The sequence below is a fragment of the Pogona vitticeps genome, chromosome 13 (genome assembly GCF_051106095.1).
Source record: "Pogona vitticeps strain Pit_001003342236 chromosome 13, PviZW2.1, whole genome shotgun sequence".
In the NCBI taxonomy this organism is placed as follows: domain Eukaryota; kingdom Metazoa; phylum Chordata; class Lepidosauria; order Squamata; family Agamidae; genus Pogona; species Pogona vitticeps.
In genome coordinates, this window is record NC_135795.1 from 18,393,271 (window position 1) to 18,413,525 (window position 20,255).

Consider the following 20,255-nt stretch of genomic DNA (forward strand, 5'->3'; position numbering starts at 1 on the left):
GAGCCATTGGCTTTACAAAAGACCAGCTCCTCATTTAGAGATCCGGATGCGTCCCGCGGCGGGCGTTTTTGGCCTCGCTTTTTGGGAGGGGTGGCGGCTATGGAGGCAGCGCTTCGGACGTCCCCGGTACGAAGGGTTAGCCATCGGCCGGCCCGCGGGCCACTTCGTTCCTTTTAAGGCGGGGGCTGGTCGCCCAGGGCGGTTTCTGCCCGGAGGGCCCCGGAGGAGCGCTGGACGGGGGTCGCTTTCGGGGTGTCCAGGCGGGGCGCCTCGGCGGCTCTCCAGCCAGCGCGCAAGGAGCCAAAGCCTCCCGGCCGGGTTCCGCTTGTGCCGGCGGCTGGAGGAGGCGGAGCCTCCCGGGCCAGGCAGGTAGGCAGGCAGGCAGGTGAAGGTGCCGCCCAGGGAGGGGCCCCGGAGGAAGCCACTTCCTGGAGCTGGCCCCGCCGCCCGCGTCGGGCTCCGCCGGTGCGCACCGGCGCCGGAGGTTCGGGGACGGGAGGACGGGCGCTCTTTCCAAGACGGCCGGGCGAGATCGGGCAAGGGAGGCGGACGCTGGAGAGAACCCCGGACCCGAGCCCTCCGGAGCGCGACCGAAGAGGCGCCGCCGACCTTGGGAGCAGCCGCTGGAGAAAAGTCCCGGCGCCCCGGGCGAGAGGCGCGCTTGCCTCGGGACGCGCGCTTGGGGGGGGGGGGACTCGAACCCGCATCCTCGGGCGCATGAAGGTTTCCCCGGGAAGTCCAGGTATTTCTACAGAAGACCCCGTAGGTGCTGGAAAGACTGTGTGTGGAGGGCGGTTTTCCGGTGGTGACGGAGGTCCGAGGGAGAGGCAGGCGCAGGGAAAACAAAGGGGGAAGTGACATCTTGGACTACAAATCCCAGAAAGCTGGGACGACAACTCCCAGTATTCTGTGACTCCCAGAATACTGGGAGCTGTGGTCCGAAAGGTCCCAGGCCAAGCTCTGGAAAAGACAGGCGGTGACCCTCCAGATCGTCCTGTGCACTGAGGAGACATCTGGAAACTTTTAGACCCTGTGCCAGACACACACACACACCCAGGATTTTTCGGGGACGGAGCCCTCCTCCCTCCCTCTTCCTCTACCTGCTGATCAAGGCTCTCTTGTCTTTCTCCACCTTGCCCGGCCCTTGTTCTCTCTCCAGTGGCTCCTGGCTGTCTAGACCCGCTTTCCAGTTTTTCCGGAGCTAAAATGCGCCTGGAACTCCGTGCCTTTGTATGTGGCCCTCTTTGTCATTCCCACCCCCTTCCCCAAAGCAGTGAGTCCTTTGGGTCTCCCTGCGGCCTGCCTGGGTTCTGTATATTTATATTAAACTACTGCAGACAGAGCTGATGCTTTCATCCGTTTTTGGAGCGCGGAGGTCAGGCGTGTCTGGTGAAAATAAAACCATTCCTACTATCTTCTTAAGATCATAATGTGACCAGAGGAGGCCACATACAAATTAGTTTTGTCTTCTTGTGTTGCAAACGGCTTGTTTGCCTTCTTAAGACGTTTGCATTTGCATTAGCCTCTCTGGATCGCTAGTGAGTTCAAACAGGCTGGTCTCGAGAAAAAAGTTCTTCCCCACCCAAAAAAAAATCAGTGATAAGAAATGCTTTGAACGCCACCAGAGCTGAAAACTAGGGCTGCAATTCCATACTTACTAAAGAATATGTAAAGAGGCCTTATGCCATACCTGACCATTGGGTCTTACTGCCATAGGACTGCCAGGGAAAGTTCCAGTTTGTTAAGCTCCCCTGATCTGAGCTGAGGGTGGCAGGACTTGAACCCAGGACATTGTGGTTAAAAAACAGATGCACTGCCACTGACGTAGGCCTCCTTCATGGGGGGTCAGCCTAGCTGATCTCTGTGGGCCTTATAAGGAGCAGACATGTAAAGGACTCTGATAGGAAGGGTAATTTAACTTGACTCTTACTCATAAGTCACAGTTTAGTTCAGCAACATTAGCATGATGGAATCTGTACCTCTATGGCTGCCTTGAATGGTAGAATTCTGAATTAAGAAGTATTTTAGATCCTGCCACCTGTTTGTATTTGGGAGGGTGACATCACGGTTTTGTATGTACATCTGTCAATGTCAAGGTGTCGAAGAGAAAAAAGATAATTTAAAGAAGGATATTAAAGGCCCTTCTAATGGTGCATGTAAATCACACGGAGGAAGGATTCAGCAGACTCCGGAAATAAGCAATATTAGCCACATTGTTTGCCATGGATTAATTCGCTTTTTTAAAAAACTGGAGAATTCGTTATCTCGAAGTTGGTGTTATTTTGAAGCTCCCCAGCAAAAAATGAGGTTATTATATAATAAAGCAGGGGGACTGATTCGCTCTCCGGAGAAAGGTACCAACCTTGTCAGAGATAGATGAGAATGTTCTGAGAATCACTGAAGGCCGTTGAAGAGGGCTGTTTCCACAGAAAATAATATATAATCATAGGAAAAGTATATCTATAATTGGAAACTTATATATGCCCGAGGCTGTAGCTTTTGAGTACACTCGCCTGTAAGTAAACCCCAAGGGAACAAGTAGAATTTGCTTCCGAGTAAACATGTTTAGGAGCATGTTAACTGCTATGGTTGGCGTCTTGGAAGTTCTTACTTCCCTGTATATCTCTCATGTCCTGTATGTAGTTGGCAACTCGATTTTGATCAAGCTGGCGTGAAGCTGGGCTGGAAGGACGAGGGGAGACGGGCTTGCCCACTGCCTGCCTGTCTCCTGCCGAAGCAGAGTTATGGTGGTTTTTGTAGAGCGCAGTTCTGATGGATCCCTGCTGCTAACATGCATGGGCTTTTTCCTCAGGAGCAAGCAGCGGGGCAGTGAATAAGGACTCAAAGATTGGTTCATACTGCCTGAGACAGGTTTGTTTGCATTATGCTGGAAGAGAGCAGTGGATTTTCCCAAAGCCAGTTGGGATTGGGTTAAGGTGTGAATCTCCCACTCCTGGACTGCAGGCCTGATCAATCAATAATTTGCACCGGTCTTCATAGAAAACTGGCTTAGACTGTGTTCATCCCCCCCAGTATTGATAACTCTGACCGGCAGCAACAGATATCCACAATATTCAGGTAAGATCCTTTCTTAGCCCTACCTGGTTATCCCTTTTCTGGTCCCCCATCCCAGTTTGGACCAGACCTGACCCTGCTTAGCTCCTGAATCAGGTGTGATCGTGTGTGTTTAAGCTAGAACATCAGGAACTCTTCAGATGTGTTTCATGACAACTATCATCAACTTAGTTGACCAAGGAATATTCTCCTACACATCTGTAGAGCTGCCTCTGCATGCCAACATCACGGTCTTCTTTTTGATCCAAGGCTGGAAAAGCTTTATTTTTTTAGACCCCATGCTGGTTCATGGGTTCTGGGTGGTGTCGTAGAATCACAGAAGCATAGAAATCATGCAATGAAGGGGCCTATAAAGCCATTGAATCCAACCCCTTGCTCAAGGCAGGAAACCAAATCAAAGGCTATCTCTGTCCTTCCCTTTGGCCACGGCATGGATAAGGTGCTCAGCTCCCCAAGGTCAGTGTTAGGGCAGTTCTAGAGAAGATGAGAGATTAGTGGTGCTGATTAACCAACCGAGGCTTTGAAAGCGGGTCCCTGCTTAAGAAAACATACAAGAGGCTTAGTGGTAGAAATCAGCCTGTCTAGCTGGAGAAGCAGGGAGCCACATGGCCGTCTTAAGCCTCGGGTAAACAGAGGCTGAAGGAGTGCCTCGGAAGCATTTGCTTTGCTTGTTCGCTCGAAGTCTAGGCAGGAGTCGGTCAAAGGCTACTGGCTCCCACCCAAGCAGCGAAGTTGGCTGGTGGAACAGACAGGAAATCAGAACTTGGACGAGTTACTTAAGAAATGTGTTGCCAGCAGGCTCTCTGAGACGCGATGGGAGTTGTAGGGGCTGGCTTTGGGATTCTGGGATTCGGAGTCCAAGTCTATTTGTCTGATGAAATGTGGTCCGAGAAAGCTCATGCTGAAATGAATTCGTTAGCGTCAAAGGTAGCCCCCAGACCGTCGTTCTGGTTCTCTACTCATTGTGGTCCAAGAATGCAACCTTTTTGAGCCCTCCAGAAACCCAAGGGAAGATTGCTGTCCTTCATAATGACAGGTTTTCGCTGGATTTCCTTGTATGTCAAGTTTCTAAATCAGACGACGTCCCTGCAGGGCTAAGGCACTTCCTTCTACAAAGTCAGAAAACTATTCAGTCTGCCTTAGTATAGCCTATGTCACCCTTGAGATCTATTGGATTGCAATTCCCATAATCCCCATACAGTATGGCCACACTGGCTGATGCAAGATGCAATGGTGGTCTCCATCTTGGACAGATTTAAAGAGGATCGGACATATGGGTGGAGGATATGACAGTTGAGGATCTCTCGCAGTGGAAGCTGCTTCTCACTCTTAAAACATCTTTGTGTAACCCAGCAGTTGTCCTTTAAAAAAAAACACCCAGGAGTTGCAGCAGAACTTTATGAAACCATTGGGGCCCAGTTGCCATCTATTAGAAATCACCCAAAGTAGACCTTCTTGCTGCTCCCCAGCCGCAGGAGAGCTACACCCCATCTGTCTGTTGGAGTATGGAAATAGTAACGTGTTTCCTGTAACGCATTAGCACTGCAGCCATTTTTACTTAGGTGTTAAAATAGAAAGCATGCCTCGAGCCTTTTAAAGGGATGTTCTGAAAGGAATGCTGAAAATGTTCATTTTGCAGCCTTATTCTTTAGACGGATCCGTTGACTCCTATCAATGCAGAGAAGAGCTATTTGAATGTTAATGCGTTAAAAAAGGAGCGCCTTCTTTCCAAGCTCGGCTCTCTGTTTTCTCTAGCAGTGTTTCAGTTCCCGTGGCCTCCTTATCCGAAGGACCCTCCCACTCTGCTCCGAGAGAGTCACAAAACAAATAAGGAAGGCGAGATCGTTGCCAAAGCCAGAGGGAGCAGAATGGTTATCCTTTCCAGTGTCACCACCGACTCGCGGTGATCTCTGTTGGTTAATATTTACTGTGGGTGCCATGGCGTATCAGGTTGGTCCCAAAGACCATTCCCTTCGCTTCGCGCGCCGGATGGTCATAGAGGAGCAGGTGTTGACTAAATGAAGAATAAGATTTCCTTGGGAAAAACTGGTGGCTAGCTGATGATGTGGTGATCCTAGCTTCCTTTCTGCTTTTCTGCCTGGTTCTCTTCTTTGTTTTGCTTTGGAAGAAACAGGTGTTTTTTAGGGGGGTGGGCGAGAGCTCAGAGCTGCTTCTTATAGGGGCCACTGAGTTCTCCAGAAGCCAGGAGAGATCTGAATTTCTCCACCCAGACTTCGCTGGGAGCACAGGCAGGAATATTTTTAGACTCCTATTTATTGGCTCAACACTTTGTACGGACCCTCTTCTCTTGTCGAATGCAGAACTTCGGGGTGAGTAAGTGCACCGGTTGCCTCCGGGAGGTAGGACTTGAGATGAACCTGAAAAGCAAGTAGAAAGAGAGGAAAACAGATAGAAAGAGTTAGCAGAAGCAACAACAACAACAATAAGCATCTCTGGTGCCAGGTTCAAGACCCCATCTGGTCAGTGCACGAGAATAGCAGCATTTTAGCTTGGGTTTCTCTGGGGAGGGAGGACTTCACCATGGCAAAGCTTTCCTGTTACAGCTGCAAGCTTTGATCATTTAAGTAGAATGTTAATTACCTCAAGTGTAGCTTGATTGGCGAAGGAAAACTTTAATGGACGGGACAGAAAATGGGTAGCATGCTTAGTTTGGTTAACTGGATTAGAGGAGGGAAGTGATTACAGCCGGCTTTTTTATTTCGAGGAGAAATGATTGCCTTTGCTTGTGATACGTAAGTTGTTCTCCGGTTATCTCAGAAGAACCTAGACGATTGTTTAGGATTATCAAAAATAACCAAACTGACTCAATGAACTATTGCAGGTTCGGCCACCCAGTGAACTAATAAATTGACTGTATTCTCCAAACTGGTCGGCTGTTCCGATTGTTTATTAGAGCTGCCACCTTAAACCGATTGATTGGTTGAATTAATGGATTCTTGCATGTTTCTGGTGGCAGCAAAAATAAACATAGGTTCTACAGCACACTGCTATGTGTATGTCTCTTGGCAGCTGTAATAAGTGTGTTAGCGTAAGACTGCAGGCTTAATCTTGCAGTAGATTTGGCTACACTTCTTATTTGGGTATTCTAACCTGTCTAAAACCAAAGACAGGTTTGGAAAACGGAGTCGGGTCTTCTCGGTAAAACACATCAATTGAGGCCATGTCCTTTTGTCTCCCTCAAGAACAGTCTGACTCATATGCAATATGCGTAGGCATTGATTTGCAGTTTCGTCCTTGCCGCCCGCAAAGATGTGCGGGAAATTCATCTCGCCTTGATTAAAACTTAGCAGGACTAAGTAAAACTTGGATGGAGTCACTGGCCAGACCTGCGGATATTTATTACCTTTTGCTTTAGGAAAAGACGTTTCCAGTTCTAGCATCTTGGAGATATATTGGACGACATGGCCCATAACACAGCTGGAGTCATGTATGATGGGAGTGGTTTAAGCATCTGGTTTTGGAGCCAGAGGTTGGGAGTTTGATCCCTCACTTTGCCTTCTTGACAAGGGGCCGGACTCGATGCTCCATAGGGCCCCTTCCAGCTCTGTAGTTCTGAGATTATTGCTATTATGGCTGTGAACACGTCCAGAGAAACGTTAGCTTGGGAAAAGATTGCTCTGGGATAAGTTGATCTCTTGCAACAGATGGAAATACCTAGTGTGTGTCTTTTTTGAAATCCCAGAATAGAAGAGGGGATAAGCGTAAGGAATGAACTTCTAAAGATGGAAAGCTGGCTGCTTGGAGCTCGCTAGCCTCATGCTAACCCTAAAAATACAAGAATATTATTACGTTGATGCTGGGAATGAGTCTTGAAAGTGCTGGCTATGCCTGCCTTTTATTCCACTGTCTTTTGTATTTCGGATTCAGCCAAACGGGATGAGGACAGAAACCAAGAAGGCATTGGTTATTTTCATATACTGTACAATGTCGTGTTTGATAAATAAAGGAATCCTACCCCTGGTATGGGGGGGGGAGTCCTGAAAGCACAGGCATAGATGCTCTGGGTCCTGCACCCTAAATGACCTTTTACAGTCATGAGGACTAGAAACTTCCCCTTCTAGGCCTGTTTAACAACAACGACAGCACGGTGATTCCTGGGCAGGTGACTTTTCCGCCCTGAGCCTGATTCTCCCTTTCGCTTGGAACAACAGTGTGGTCCAGCGGTCAGGATGGGGCGAGGAGATGCAGAGGTGGGTCCAATGGCCCTCTCAGGCTGTGACATCCCCTCGGCTCAGTCTCTCTTCCTCAGCCGAGCCTGACACAGTGGTTGTAAACATAAGACGGGTGGTGGTGGAGACGTGGAGGCCGTCCCATCCTTGGTGAGGAAAGGGGGGAGCGGAGCTTGGGATAAAGAGAGTATTCCATGCTCAAGCTCTGTGCTTTTATTACTCCCTGCCTGCTTTCCGGGTTTCAAAGGCCAGTCTTTATCTCTCCTTATGGCACGTGGTTGCTGCGCTCTTCCCTTGAAACTTTTACCTTTGTTCTCTCTCTCTTTGTGTGTGTGTCTCCTTTCCAGCAGATGAACGCCACCGCCTTCGCCAACCAGTCCTCTCCTCCGGACGAGGAGCTGCTGGCATCCATCATGGCTCCCACCACCAGCTTGTCGTCGGGTTTCGTCTCCTCGGCGGCAGACTCCAGCCGCTCCATGGTGGGCGACGGCTCCCACCTACGAGCGGATCGGAACCACTCTCAAGAAAACCAGTACTTCTTCTTGACCACCGCCACCGCCAAGGGTGTCTCTGGCCTCTTTGTCTGGGCTGCCCTTTTCCTTACCTGCCATCAGGTAAGTGTGTGTGTGGGGAATCCCAGAAGCCAGCCTTCCTTATCTTGGCTTGGTGGGACTGCAGTGTCCATCATCCCCAGCCAGCGTGGTCAATGGGTGCTGTCCTCTCTAAAACATCTGGAGGAGCAGTGGGTTAGGAGAGGCTTCTGGAAGGGTGGAGCGACAAGAAAGGCTTCTGCCTTTTTGTATCATGTAGAGACTACTTTCTTATTAATCCCATCAAAATAAAGTTCAACGGGGATTGCTCTTGAGTAAGCACCCTCGGGGTGGCAAAAGGTGGCCAGGTGTCCCGGATTTCATCTCAGACTTTTGATACTGCCTAGGTTGGCACCATCATCCGTTATCTCTCCCTGTTGGCAAGGATTTCATCAGAGTGGACTTTGCCCTTTCGTTATTGTTTTCCTGCCTTTTTATCTCAATCCGTTCTCTTGTGGTGCGACCGCATGGGTCAAAAAATGTGAGAAATGCCACAGGATCGGTATGGGCTGATTTGCAATTTTTTTAAATTGACCCCATGATTCAAAAAGGAAGGAAAATCAGATCCAACACCTTCCAAATCAGTTGCTTTTGCTTCCGTTATTGCTGGGGCTTGTACATTAAAAAAAAAAAAAAACACCAATAAGCAAAACACACACACACTTTTTAAAAATCCTTTGGGGGGAAAAGGGGGGCATATAAATGTTTTAAATAATAAATAAATAAATATTAGATCCCTTTGCATTGGTTCAGGCATTATGATTGCTTGAACTGATACAGAAAAGTAAGCTCTTTCGCTCTCCATCATCCCCCCTCTGGGCAGATTATGCCATTTCTTTTTACCTTCTTTTTTGAAAAAAACAACTGCTTAGTGCCAGCAGTGTTGTGCTAAGACAAAAATGGGAGCAAAACAGAGAGAGAAAAGAAGAGGATGAAATGAGAGGAGGAAATTGTCAATCTGCTTATTAAATTGTTCTTCCATAGCTACACCTCCTGCAGGGCTACAGAAGAACTACATCAACAAGCTGCAAACAAGGCTGTTTAGCCAACTTCCTCCTCTTCCCCCTATGTGGCCAGTTAATTCGAACAGACCCAGGGAAACCCAAATTCCCCAGTGCAGCATGACATTTCTCTCACTGTATAGTCACAACCATAATATCACTGTTCAAGATGAGGAGTCACTTTCCTAAACCCCACCAATCCTGCATCCAGCACTGCCGTTTCTCCCTCGTTTACTTTTTGTGTGTGGGCGTGCCTGCACATGCTCGGTGTCTGCTGTCCCCAGCAGCGGCTTGCTTTCTGTATTTCTCTCCTGTGTACTGTGGTGGTTACATTATTGACTTGGTGCTTTATAAAACCAAGTTCTTGTTCTCACTGAGCTATTAAACATGGGCCAGTCACCCTCCTCAGCCTGACCTACCTCGCAGGACTCCTACTAGGATAAAACAGGAAGTACGAGAGGCCCGTGCCACCTTGAGCTTGCTGGAGAAAAGGTGGGACCCAAATGTTACTACTGCTGATAATAAATAATAATAATAGGTTGTAGATTGCTGTATCTCTATCTGCAAATCTCTGCCTGCCCCTTAGATCTACTTGCACCTTAAAAACTACACCATTCCTAATGAGCAGCGCTACATCATCCGCATCCTGTTCATCGTGCCTATTTATGCCTTTGATTCATGGCTGAGCCTGTTGCTGATTGGAAGCCACCAGTATTACGTTTACTTTGACTCCGTCCGTGACTGCTATGAAGGTGAGTTGGGTTTGATGGCTCATCCTGGGGAATGGAGAACTTACAGGGACGTAGGAAGGACAAGTCTACTGATAAAGTACATACCCCAGTTCAAGTGGCAAATTAAAATTAAATTAAATTGAAATCATCAGACGGAGACTTTGAAGGCGGGCGACTTGGGTTCAGGTTTGGGGCGAGTCGCGCTGTCTCTCCCCGAGTTACCTCACAAGGCCGTTGTGCGGATGAAGCGAGGAGGAGAAAGTGAGTCTTAAGATGCCCCCTTAGAACTCATTGGAAGAAAAGTAGATGATCAACACTGGTTTCTAATAAAGTAGCCGCTTGTTTGCAACGGTGAGCCAACTTGTCAAAGTCCTAGGGACAATGCACACCTTTATACGGAAAAGCAGAAGGCAGCTGACCTGCCAGAAAGGTACAAATTAGGTAGTTGATTTTTGCACCGTTGGATATAGACAAATTGGCCAATATACCCTGCAATTTATAGCTTCCTAGCTCAATTTTTTCTCAATAAGGCTCAATACTTACCAGCACCCCCTTGTAGGAATGGCGTAGCCTTGACAGCCGATCTTCCATTTGGCCGAACTGAGAAGGACGCGTGATTGCCATGCAAACTAAACCAGAAAGGTGCTCTAGTCCTGATCAGTTTCCTGCCCTGTCTCCCTTCTCCTGCTCCTCCGATGTGCTCCCCACTTCGGGCCTGCTAATGTGGGTCTCCCTCCAGGCCAGATCCTCACCATTCCACAGGGTTTGCTGTACCTGAAAGGTTCAGAACCTTCTCTCTCTGGTTGAACTCCTCTTACAATCCTTGCTCGGCATGTCTGTGTTTCTTCCCCACAGCTTTTGTGATCTACAGCTTCTTGAGCCTTTGCTTTGAGTACCTCGGCGGAGAGAGCACCATCATGGCAGAGATCCGGGGGAAGCCGATCGTGTAAGTGGGGAGAAGCGATCTGTGCTGCCACCAATCAGTTCAATAGCGCTCCTTTGCTTGCGCACCCCGAGGATCTCTGGATCCGGGCGCCGGCACTGATGGATGATGGTTGTCTCGATTTATTCCAGGTCCAGCTGCTTCTACGGCACATGCTGCCTACAAGGGCTGTCCTACTCGATTGGTTTCCTCAGGTTTTGTAAGCAGGTGAGTAATATGAGAGTATAGCCTTGCATGGATGTTGGTGTGGATGTGTGTTTGAGAGAGAAAGAGAGTGAGAATTAAAGCAGAGCATCAGAAAGTTACCATATTTTTTGCACCATAAGATGCACTTTTCCCCCACAAAACAGGGGGGGTGGAAAGTCTGTGCGTCTTATGGAGCGAAGAAAACAGATTATATTTTCCTGTTTTCTTCTCCTAAAAAATTGGTGCATCTTATGGAAAGGCGCGTCTTATGGAGCGAAAAATACGGTACTTCTTGGGCTGAGCTCCCAGGATCTTATCCCGGATGGAAAATCCTGGGAATCGTAGTCCAAAAAAAAGTAACTTTTACAAGTGGTGAATGAGACAGAAGGAGAACTGCAGCGGGCCATTTCTCATCACATACTTGAATTCCTGCCACAGAGGCAGTTATGCCAGTTCCATAGCAAGATACGAAAAATAATGCATAATATTATATATTTGGATTATATTACAACATTTGGTTCAATGTGTTGTGGCATAAGTGTTCAAGGTTCCTCCCATCCTCAGTTTGCTTGTTTATTATTTAATTAGTTTAAATAATAATGAAAATAATAATGATTGAATTATTATTTAATAATAATAATTAAATAATAATTATGGTCACCATGTCTGAAAGGATAAGATTCCTTTTATTCTGATGAATAGCCGTCCCACCTGAACTCGGGGCGCTGTCCAACAGGCACATCTGGAAACCGTGCATCTGTCAAGTCTTCATCCTGTCTTGGCTGTCTCTCTCTCTCTTTTTTTAAAATCACATTTGCAGCTACTTTTCATCTACATTTTTGTGTTTGTCTTGTTTTTCATGCACGCTCTCCCCTCCAGGCGACGCTGCAGTTCTGCATTGTGAAACCTCTCATGGCCATCATCACCATCATCCTGCAGGCTTTTGGGAAATACAACGATGGGGACTTCAAGTGAGGAGGCTTTCGAGAAGAAGGAGAAGGGAGGGATTGGGGGGGGAGGCAAGGAATAGGACAACAGGGGGAAGACAATCCAGTCCCCTCCAGGGCCATCTGCAGTGGGAAGAGGAAGGAATAGCCTGCCAGTCTAGCTCTGTTCCTTGAGACTCCACGTTCCATTCCCTGATCTGATTCTGTCCCCTTATCTCAGAGGAGTGATCAGAGATAAGGTGCTGTTTAAAGCTTGGGTGGCCGTTAGTGATCCTGGCCTTGGCTCAGGCCGTCCAGAAATGATCTGTGTTCACTGGGAGTGGCTGTCATGAACTCAAGGCAAGAAGGGGCTTTTCCCAGCAGCTCCCTCCTCTTACGGCCGATGTCGGGAATTGAACTCACAAGCCTTTGGCTTAAAAAGTATGTGTTCCACCTCTGAGTGAGGGTCTCTCTTTGACAGTGAAAGTTGCAACTTTCTCCAGATTGATTTCAAAGCCGCGGCTCTTTCACTAGGAATTCTGTTACCTCTGAACTGTTTGCTTTCCAGCGTCCACAGCGGCTACCTCTACATCACCATCATCTACAACATCTCGGTCAGCTTGGCCCTCTACGCCCTCTTCCTTTTCTACTTCGCCACCACGGAGCTCCTGCGCCCCTTTGAGCCAGTTCTCAAGTTCCTCACCATCAAAGCAGTGATTTTCCTCTCGTTCTGGCAAGGTGGGTTTCTCGGTTCCTGTTTCCAGAGCCGAGAGCCTCTCCGGGGTCTTCCATCCAAGCCGAAGAGCGAGGTGGTGTCGTGGTTAGAGTCCACCCTAGAAGGTCAAGGGGCAGCTCCCAACTGAGCGGAGAGGTTTGCGGATCGCCCACGGAGTGGTGGGACATCATTGGTCATCTCAACATCCCTGACAAGGCTGTTGTGATGATGAAAGAACCCCCTGAGCCCCTTGGAGACATGTCGGGAAATGGGACGAGTTTACCCTTGTCATTTCCTCTGCTAGGCAGACGGTCCGTTGGGCTGTTTTTAGAGCACACGGGGTTGGTGTCGGTGGGCTTGGGGGAAACCCATGGTTTGTGGAACTATAGGGACTGTTTGAAGGGAAACCCGATGAAGGGGGACCCCCAAAAGCAGTCAGGAAAAGATGGAAAGCCTCCGTGATCATGGGAGAAAGATGCTGTTTTGGGGAGGATGTGTGCACGGAAGAACAATATGGAATGCAGTCCCTTAGAACCATGGTTCCCAACCTTGGGTCCCCAGATGTTCTTTGGACTACAACTCCCAGAAATCCTGGCCAGCACAGTGAGTGGCAAAGGCTTCTGGGGCTTTTAGTCCCAGAACATCTGGGGGACCCCAAGTTAGGAATCCACTGCTTTAGGGTTCCTTTTGTTGCAGCCCACTGATTTTGAGCAAGTGAAACCGTAAGCGCCTTGACACTTGGTAGCTCAAACCCTATTGCCCGGTTGGGAGAAAGGTGCCCCTGCAGATATTGGACTACAACTCCCAGTATTCCTTGCTCTTGGTGCTGCTGGCAAGAGTGCTGCGAGATGGATTCTGGGAATATGTGGAGCACCCCCTTGTGGGCAAAAACGGTGCCCGTTCATAAACATTTGGACCCGCCAGCCGTGCTCAGCAGCCACTTTTTCTGCAGGGATGTTGCTGGCTATCCTGGAGCAATGTGGGGTGATTCCAGAAGTCCAGATCATTGATGGGAAGGCAGTGGGAGCCGGGACAGTGGCCGCTGGCTATCAAAACTTCATCATCTGCATCGAAATGCTCTTTGCCTCGATTGCCCTGCGGTATGCTTTCACCTGCCAGGTGTACCGAGAGAAAAAGGAAAGTGCAACAGGTAACGGATGCCTTTGTGTATACAGGACAGCTAAAGGTGGGGATCGATGGGAGGCAGAAATTCCAGGGGACCGCTCTGGATTTTTCGCACTGACACCTTTAGATCAGTGCTTGCCAAACCCAGGTGTTCTTTGGACTACAACTCCCAGAAGTCCTGGCCAGAACAGCTTTTGGGAACTGTAGTCGAAGGACCTCTGGGGATCCAAGACTGGAAACCATTGCTGTAAATATTTCATTGTCCAAGTAATAACTTGATGGCTGGTTAACCTGGCTGTGTGAACAGTTCCCTGCTGGTTACGTCACAGTCAGGGTGTTGGGGGCACGGGGAATAAAGGACCGGCTGAATTCCTTTCTGCAGGGAATAGATTTTTGTGCATCCCCTGATCCTCTTCATCTTCCTCTCCCTTCCAGCCACCTTGGCCCCAATGCAGAGCATCTCCAGTGGATTGAAGGAGACAATGAGCCCGCAGGATATTGTCCAAGACGCTATACACAACTTCTCCCCTACCTACCAGCAATATACGCAGCAGTCCATGCGGGAAGCGGGGGAGGCTGGGCAGAACGGGTCCATGGAACCCAAACCGGATGGCCAGCATGGCCGGAAGAGCAAAAACATCGAGAAAAGAGTGCTGATTGTCTCAGACGATGAACTCTAAGACGCCGCTCAAGGAGAAGGAAAGGCCATTTTCAAAGATACCTCCATAGCCTCCTTCCCAGCTCACCATGGCGAACAGAACCGGACCGTGTCCAAAAGACCCGGGAAGCTGAGATGTTGGCTGCTTACTAGGTCAGCTAGCCTGGAGGTGGAGCTGGTGCTTTTGAAGGCTGGTGTTTCAGACGTGTGAATGGCCTTGCCCAGCTCTGCTTTTAAAGCCACACCTGCTCTTCTGGAAGCCACCTCCTCCTGTCTTCGAGATGAGCTGCAAAGGCCAGGACGGCTTGTTCTGAAACGTTTAGGAGGGTACCACAGATCTGCTTAGGACACCTCCTGGCAGGGAGGTTTGGTGCAGGAGCAAAGAAAGCGTAAGTGAGCACAAGAGGGCTCCGCTTTATCGTTCTTAATGCCCCCAATTCAGCACGTGTTGTGTTTCAGTCCCATCGAAAGCCACTGGAACAAAGGGCGATCTTGTGGCTTTCAGTGGAATTGAATAGTCCCTTTCTGGATCAGGGAGATGCGCGAGGTAAAGACGGCAACGACTTCCCCTCCTCTCCAAGCTTTGAAATGTTGCTCTTACTGGAGCATAATTCCCAGAAACCCCCAGCCCCATCTAGGGTGCTTCTAGAAGCACAATTGATCATAGTGGAGACTACATTTTCTTTTCCTTGGGGCTCCAGACTACACTTTACTCACCCCGGTATAGTCAAACTCAGTGGTCCCCCAAAACGGGAGGGTGGGGAAAACACATGCACACCACTCCATGTCACAGGTCACATTGTTTTACACCTCCACAATTCCTCCAAATTCTTACCCTTGGCTCTCCTGGCTGAGGTTTTGGGAAATTCAACTCCAAAACCTCTGGAGGACCCATGTTTTTCCATTCGTCTTCGGCAAGTCCTAGGAATCCCTTTGGCAGGGAAGAGTGGATGATGGGGCAGACCGCCAAGCGTGTCGAAGGAGGTAAGACGTTTGGGTATGTGTAAAACACGAGAGCGTTTTGGCTTTTCACTGGAAATTTAGCCCAGAGCCTCTTTTCCCCAATGATTATTCATATGCTTGTATCTCCTCAAGGCTTCTGCTCTGGAACAGCACTCCCCCCCACCCACTTCTTTTACTATGAAGTGATTGCTGGGAGCGTAAATGTAAACTTGTAAATTTCAAAACATTAAATTATTTCTTAAGACTTTTTCTAATAAATTTTTTTTTTAAAAAGCTGTTTTGTACCATTGAATCACTAAGTAACTAAAAAAAAGAGAGGGGGGCTTCCAACTAATTCTTCAGCTGTCATTCTAAAAATAGCAATGATGATGTGCCACCAGGTTAATTCAGATGTAGGGTGACCCTTTTCAGGGTTTTCTAGGTACAGTATATGTTTATTTTTAGGGTAGGGCTTATATGACGAGCATCTTGAAAAATCATACAATGGCTTATTTTCAGGTTAGGTCTTATTTTCGGGGAGACAGGGTATATCAGAGGAAAGTTATATGGACTTGATGTGCACTGAGCGAATGAATGAGTCTTAACAGTAGTTGGGAAGAACAACTGTTTTTGTCCTTAATTTTTAAAAATAATACAACCTGCTTATTTGATTTTAATTAATTTTGGAAGGGAGACTGAGGCTATCAGTGTCCCTCTGCAGTAACAGAGAAAAAAACAAAACAGCAGAAGCCAGACCCCACAAAAAGCAGGAACAGGATCCCTCCAGATGTTGCCTAACCATTGGCCACATCAAACAGGCCAGATGTCGATGTTTGACAACACCTGGAAGGGCCTAGTTCCTCCAGTCTCAATCAAGACCAATTTGGCCGACTGAATTTGAGAGCAAAGGCCAGAGCCACTTCTAGCAGCTTGGCTGAGACCATGTTATCTGCTCTGCACAATGCAATCTCCAGCTGTAGCTACCTGTATTTCCTTATTGTCATATCTTGCATTGGGTCCATCCAATTGTGAGAAGCTTTAAATTGACCTTCTACAACTAGGCTGGCACAAAAGCAGGGAATAAATGAAAAAAACCAAAATAATCCAGCATTCCGTATCAGGAAAAAAGTCACCTGTACATTCTTAGGAAGCTTGTAAGCAAGATACAGATTATTTTCAGTTGCTTGTCCTTAATGTTAGCTGGTTCCCAGCAAATGTGTCTTCACATATAACTTCTTTCAGAAGCTCAAAATAACATACTGTACTAACCAAACTCTGGGCAAAATACTGCATGGGAAAACATTGTGAGAAGCTGAACTCCAAACATACTGATCACAGACCCACTTGAATCTGAAACCAGAAAACGCTTTATTGGAAAGGTACAAAAATGAAGTCATTGCAGCTTAAAATATACAGCAATAAATTAACATTGTTTTTTTTGTCAAAGGGAAAAATGCCATTAGATTGGACACGCGCCCACACAACAGTGTATACGCCTTACAAAACAGGCACTCACATTACTTGATATATCAATAATTTATTTCATAATAAAAAGAGCAGCACAAAATAAATATTGAAATGAAATCAAATTGAGTAAACCACAGAGAAGGTAGAATCGACAAGTGACTTAGAGAGAAGAACTCAGCAGACGTCTGTATATAGCGATATCTTTGTTATGGGGGAGAGAAGCGTTCAGCTCTGCCACTAATGAACACACACACACGCTCCAGTACACTGAAACATGGAGGGCCAAGGGAGGAAACTCCGTGTTACAGAAAATCTTATTTTCTTATAAATTTTAAACCAGTTACAAAGCTTAAATGATCGTGGGAAACACACGATTAATTTAAATTCCCATCATCTTTGCCTTATTAATTGAGCCCCACCAGCTGGCTGTCCCACCGATCCATTGTATTCGACTCCTTCCACATACGCACACCCTTCACCAAAGGTTTCAATGATCCCACTGGCTTTAGATTTCAAGCAAGAGCCGTCCTGTGCATTAGGCTGATTGAGATGGCCAGCTGATGATGCCAACGTCCAGATCATACTACTGGCGGGAAATATAGGTTAATGCTCTTCTATGTTTATATATGTTTTCTGAAATTCACCCTGCCTGTAGTATATTAGCATATAAGATGTAGTAAATTAGTAATCCTGTAGAATTCATGTCATGTGGGAAGTGCCCCGAAACCAGGAGGCAGGTATACAAAACCAATAGCTAGATAAATAAGCTTTCCTCACCATGCTCTTTTGGATTGCTTTCTGGCTCCGTCCACTCAGGTCTTGTGCAACCCCCCCCCCAGTTCTCTGGAGGAGGGGGACACAGTCCCAACCCACCTCTTTTCTGCCTTTTGGAGGAGGACCCTTCAACTGGATACCACTGGTTTCTGTCCCGGTATAAAAACACACCCAAAGCTTTCATACTCCTTTCAACGACTGCAAGTCTTTTTGACTCCACTGGGTTGTCAGAGAAAACTAAAACAGTTCCTGCCCTTCCTTCCCATTTCCTGCTGGACACAAGCATTTTTAAATAAAAACTGACATCACATACACACACACGCACCTCTCAATAGCTTTTACCAAAAAAAAAATTGTAGGATAAAATGTATATATGCATTTATTTTATATATATATATATATATTTATATATCTGTAGCTATATGTGAGTCTCTCAAATATTTCCACATGGTCCTTAAATTAATATCCAATATGGATTACCTACCATGACTATGGTATCAACAGCTTTAATTATGCCTTAGGACTCTTGATCAGATCAAATGGCAAAGGTACACAGTTGCATCTGGGGAGCGGGGGCTGTCGTTTTGCGTGGTTCCGCAATTAACCAGAACAAGAGGCCACAGTTTCCCCTTAGAGATTATTCTGTCCCTTATCTCATCTACAAGATGTGCTGCTCAAAATGGTGGGACAGACCCAACTTCTTCCCAACCTTCCCTCCCGGGGATGTCATGAGATCTAGACCATCTAATTGCTAAGCAATTTGGGCTCGCCCCAGCTCCTGTACTTCCTTCAGAAGGCCACCATTCATCCACGGACAGCAACCTGAAGGAATTGAGAGCCACTGGGAACCGCAAAGAAGCATCACGGCAGCAGCGGTGAGGAGGAAGGTCGCAGGAAGAAAGGAAGTGGCCCAACGTGGCTATTCCAGGAATTACCTGGCAGTTAGACCATGTAAAATCAGCGCAGGTAGAACGAACTGTGTGTATGATCCAAAGTGGGAAACCACACCTTCAACAGTCACCAACAGGATTTTTATGGAATTACAGGTGTCAAGACCATCTCCTACCAGTTATGTGTTTAAACCAGCACGCTCTGGTCCATTTGTTACAAATGAAGGTAATAAAACTGTTCAGCTGCAAAGTACAAATGGTGCATTTCTTGTGTTGTCAGAAAGGGCTGCCCATCACACACAGAGATAACCAAACTCTGAATCGCATACCAGTGTGACTCTGCCAACTAGCCCCTAACTGAATCATGCCATTTACACAAGAAGTGCCCAGCTATGTCAACAGATAGACAGCAGTTCCTTCTACCAAAGCTGCACCTCTTCCGTAATACATCTGCTTTCAGCCAGGTGCTAGAAACACAGGACCGTGTATCTCTCATGGAGACTTCCTCAACCAGAGGTTCTCCACATCTCTACTGGCTAGGCCGAATGAAGGACTACCTGGCTGGGGAAGGCTGTCCAAGCCCTTCCTTATCTCTATGAAGACATCAGTGCAAAGCCCACCCTCTCAGGGTTTTCAAAGTTTTAGCTGTGAGATGACCCTGGGCTGCGATGGAGAAGCGGAGGTCCTGCATGAGAACAAGTTCTCGGAGACCCGTGTAAGGACAATGATACTGACACAAAACCTTTAGGCATCTTTAAGCCTGCCCTGCCCACTACTATGGTTTTTCCAAACCCCTGAAGGAGAAAAACCATCTTAGCCCATTTCTGTGCCTTAACAACAACAGGCTTGCAGAGATCCCAGGGTTTTCCAAAGTACACCTTAGACGAAATTATAATAACATACAGCATCTTTTCTTCTTCTTCTTCCTTTCTTCCTCAACTTTTGCTGAGGGAGTCAAAAGCAGCACGGGTAAACACAGGTCATTAAGTCATTTTTAGGGAGTTACATGAGGCTTGGAGGGAAATGAGATAACCCTAGGAATCTCATGACATGGTTCAGCAATAAGCTGTCAGACCCTATGAGTCTGGGGATAATTCTACATTTCAGATGGATGACTGCTGGGATTTGTTTTCGACACGACAGCCACCACCAACGCTGTTGGGAGTGTACACATGATCTGGCACTGACAATAGTCATTAGCCACCACTTAAATGTCTAGGAGGCACACAAATGTATTTCTGCAACAAGAGGTACAGGTGTACTAATGGCAGTAAAGATGCTTTCGCAAGTAATAAGTGCCACTAGCTAAAACTGATGCTAAGTCCCCAGTGTCCCTGCTTCCATGGAAGGAGCACAACTTATCACCAAGGATGATAACCACCACTGCCCCCGTTCTGCCCCTGTAAAAGCATATATGCAAGTCAAGGAAGGGATAAGACCCAACCGGAGCTATTCCTCTTACAGATGCCAGTATTTGGGAAATCTTAGCTATATCCTCCTCAATGCATGCCCAAATCTCAGACAGGGGAGCATTTGGACATCCTGTGCCTGCCACCACCTGAAGGAGTTTCAGATGGGGCTTCTAAGTCTCATCTGTGAGCCTCAAGAATGATCTCTTAGAAAACACACTGTTAACGAACAAATGTTTTAAAAGCAAGCTTGTTTGTCTTACACACACACAGACACACCTTAAATCAAACTACACAGAACCCTCTTGTTCTAGACAATCTGAACCCTTGCTTTTTTCTCCCTCCTTGCTACCTTTCCCACCCACCCCCTCTTCCTAGTGCTCTTACTTACAAACTAGCTTTGGCCACCACTTTTTCCTGCCCTCAACAAGATCATAACACTGGTTTCTTCTCCCCCCCCCCACAAAAAAAAGAACAATGTTACTTGGCCGAGGCCAACTCAAGAGAGACATCAATCCCGTCCATTCTCTTCCCATCCTTTGTACCCAGAATCCCAGCCCATTCCATCATGGCTTTTCCCCTCGCTGTTGAGCTGACAGCTCAGATTCATCTCATTTCTCTGAATGAAACACA

At 47.3% G+C, this 20,255-nt stretch overlaps 1 protein-coding gene and 1 long non-coding RNA gene across 5 annotated transcripts in view; one reads left to right on the top strand and one right to left on the bottom strand.

Annotated features, from left to right (window-relative positions):
* Positions 1-20,255, bottom strand: part of LOC144584679 (uncharacterized) — a 191,164-nt gene that overhangs the window by 1,082 nt on the left and 169,827 nt on the right. The window lies entirely within an intron of this gene.
* Positions 598-14,666, top strand: TMEM184A (transmembrane protein 184A). Of its 4 annotated transcripts, none has more exons than XM_072982720.2 (9): positions 598-742; positions 7,613-7,879; positions 9,443-9,608; positions 10,443-10,533; positions 10,662-10,737; positions 11,596-11,687; positions 12,211-12,380; positions 13,310-13,507; positions 13,918-14,666. In XM_072982720.2, exons 2-9 carry the CDS (start codon positions 7,616-7,618, stop codon positions 14,160-14,162), a joined length of 1,302 nt encoding a protein of 433 aa, XP_072838821.2. In that variant the 5' UTR covers positions 598-742; positions 7,613-7,615; the 3' UTR covers positions 14,163-14,666. The 4 variants fall into 4 exon arrangements, with proteins under 4 accessions (XP_072838821.2, XP_072838822.2, XP_072838820.2 ...); XM_072982721.2 differs by having other exon boundaries at positions 614-742; positions 7,616-7,879; XM_072982719.2 differs by lacking the exon at positions 598-742 and adding an exon at positions 4,906-5,025.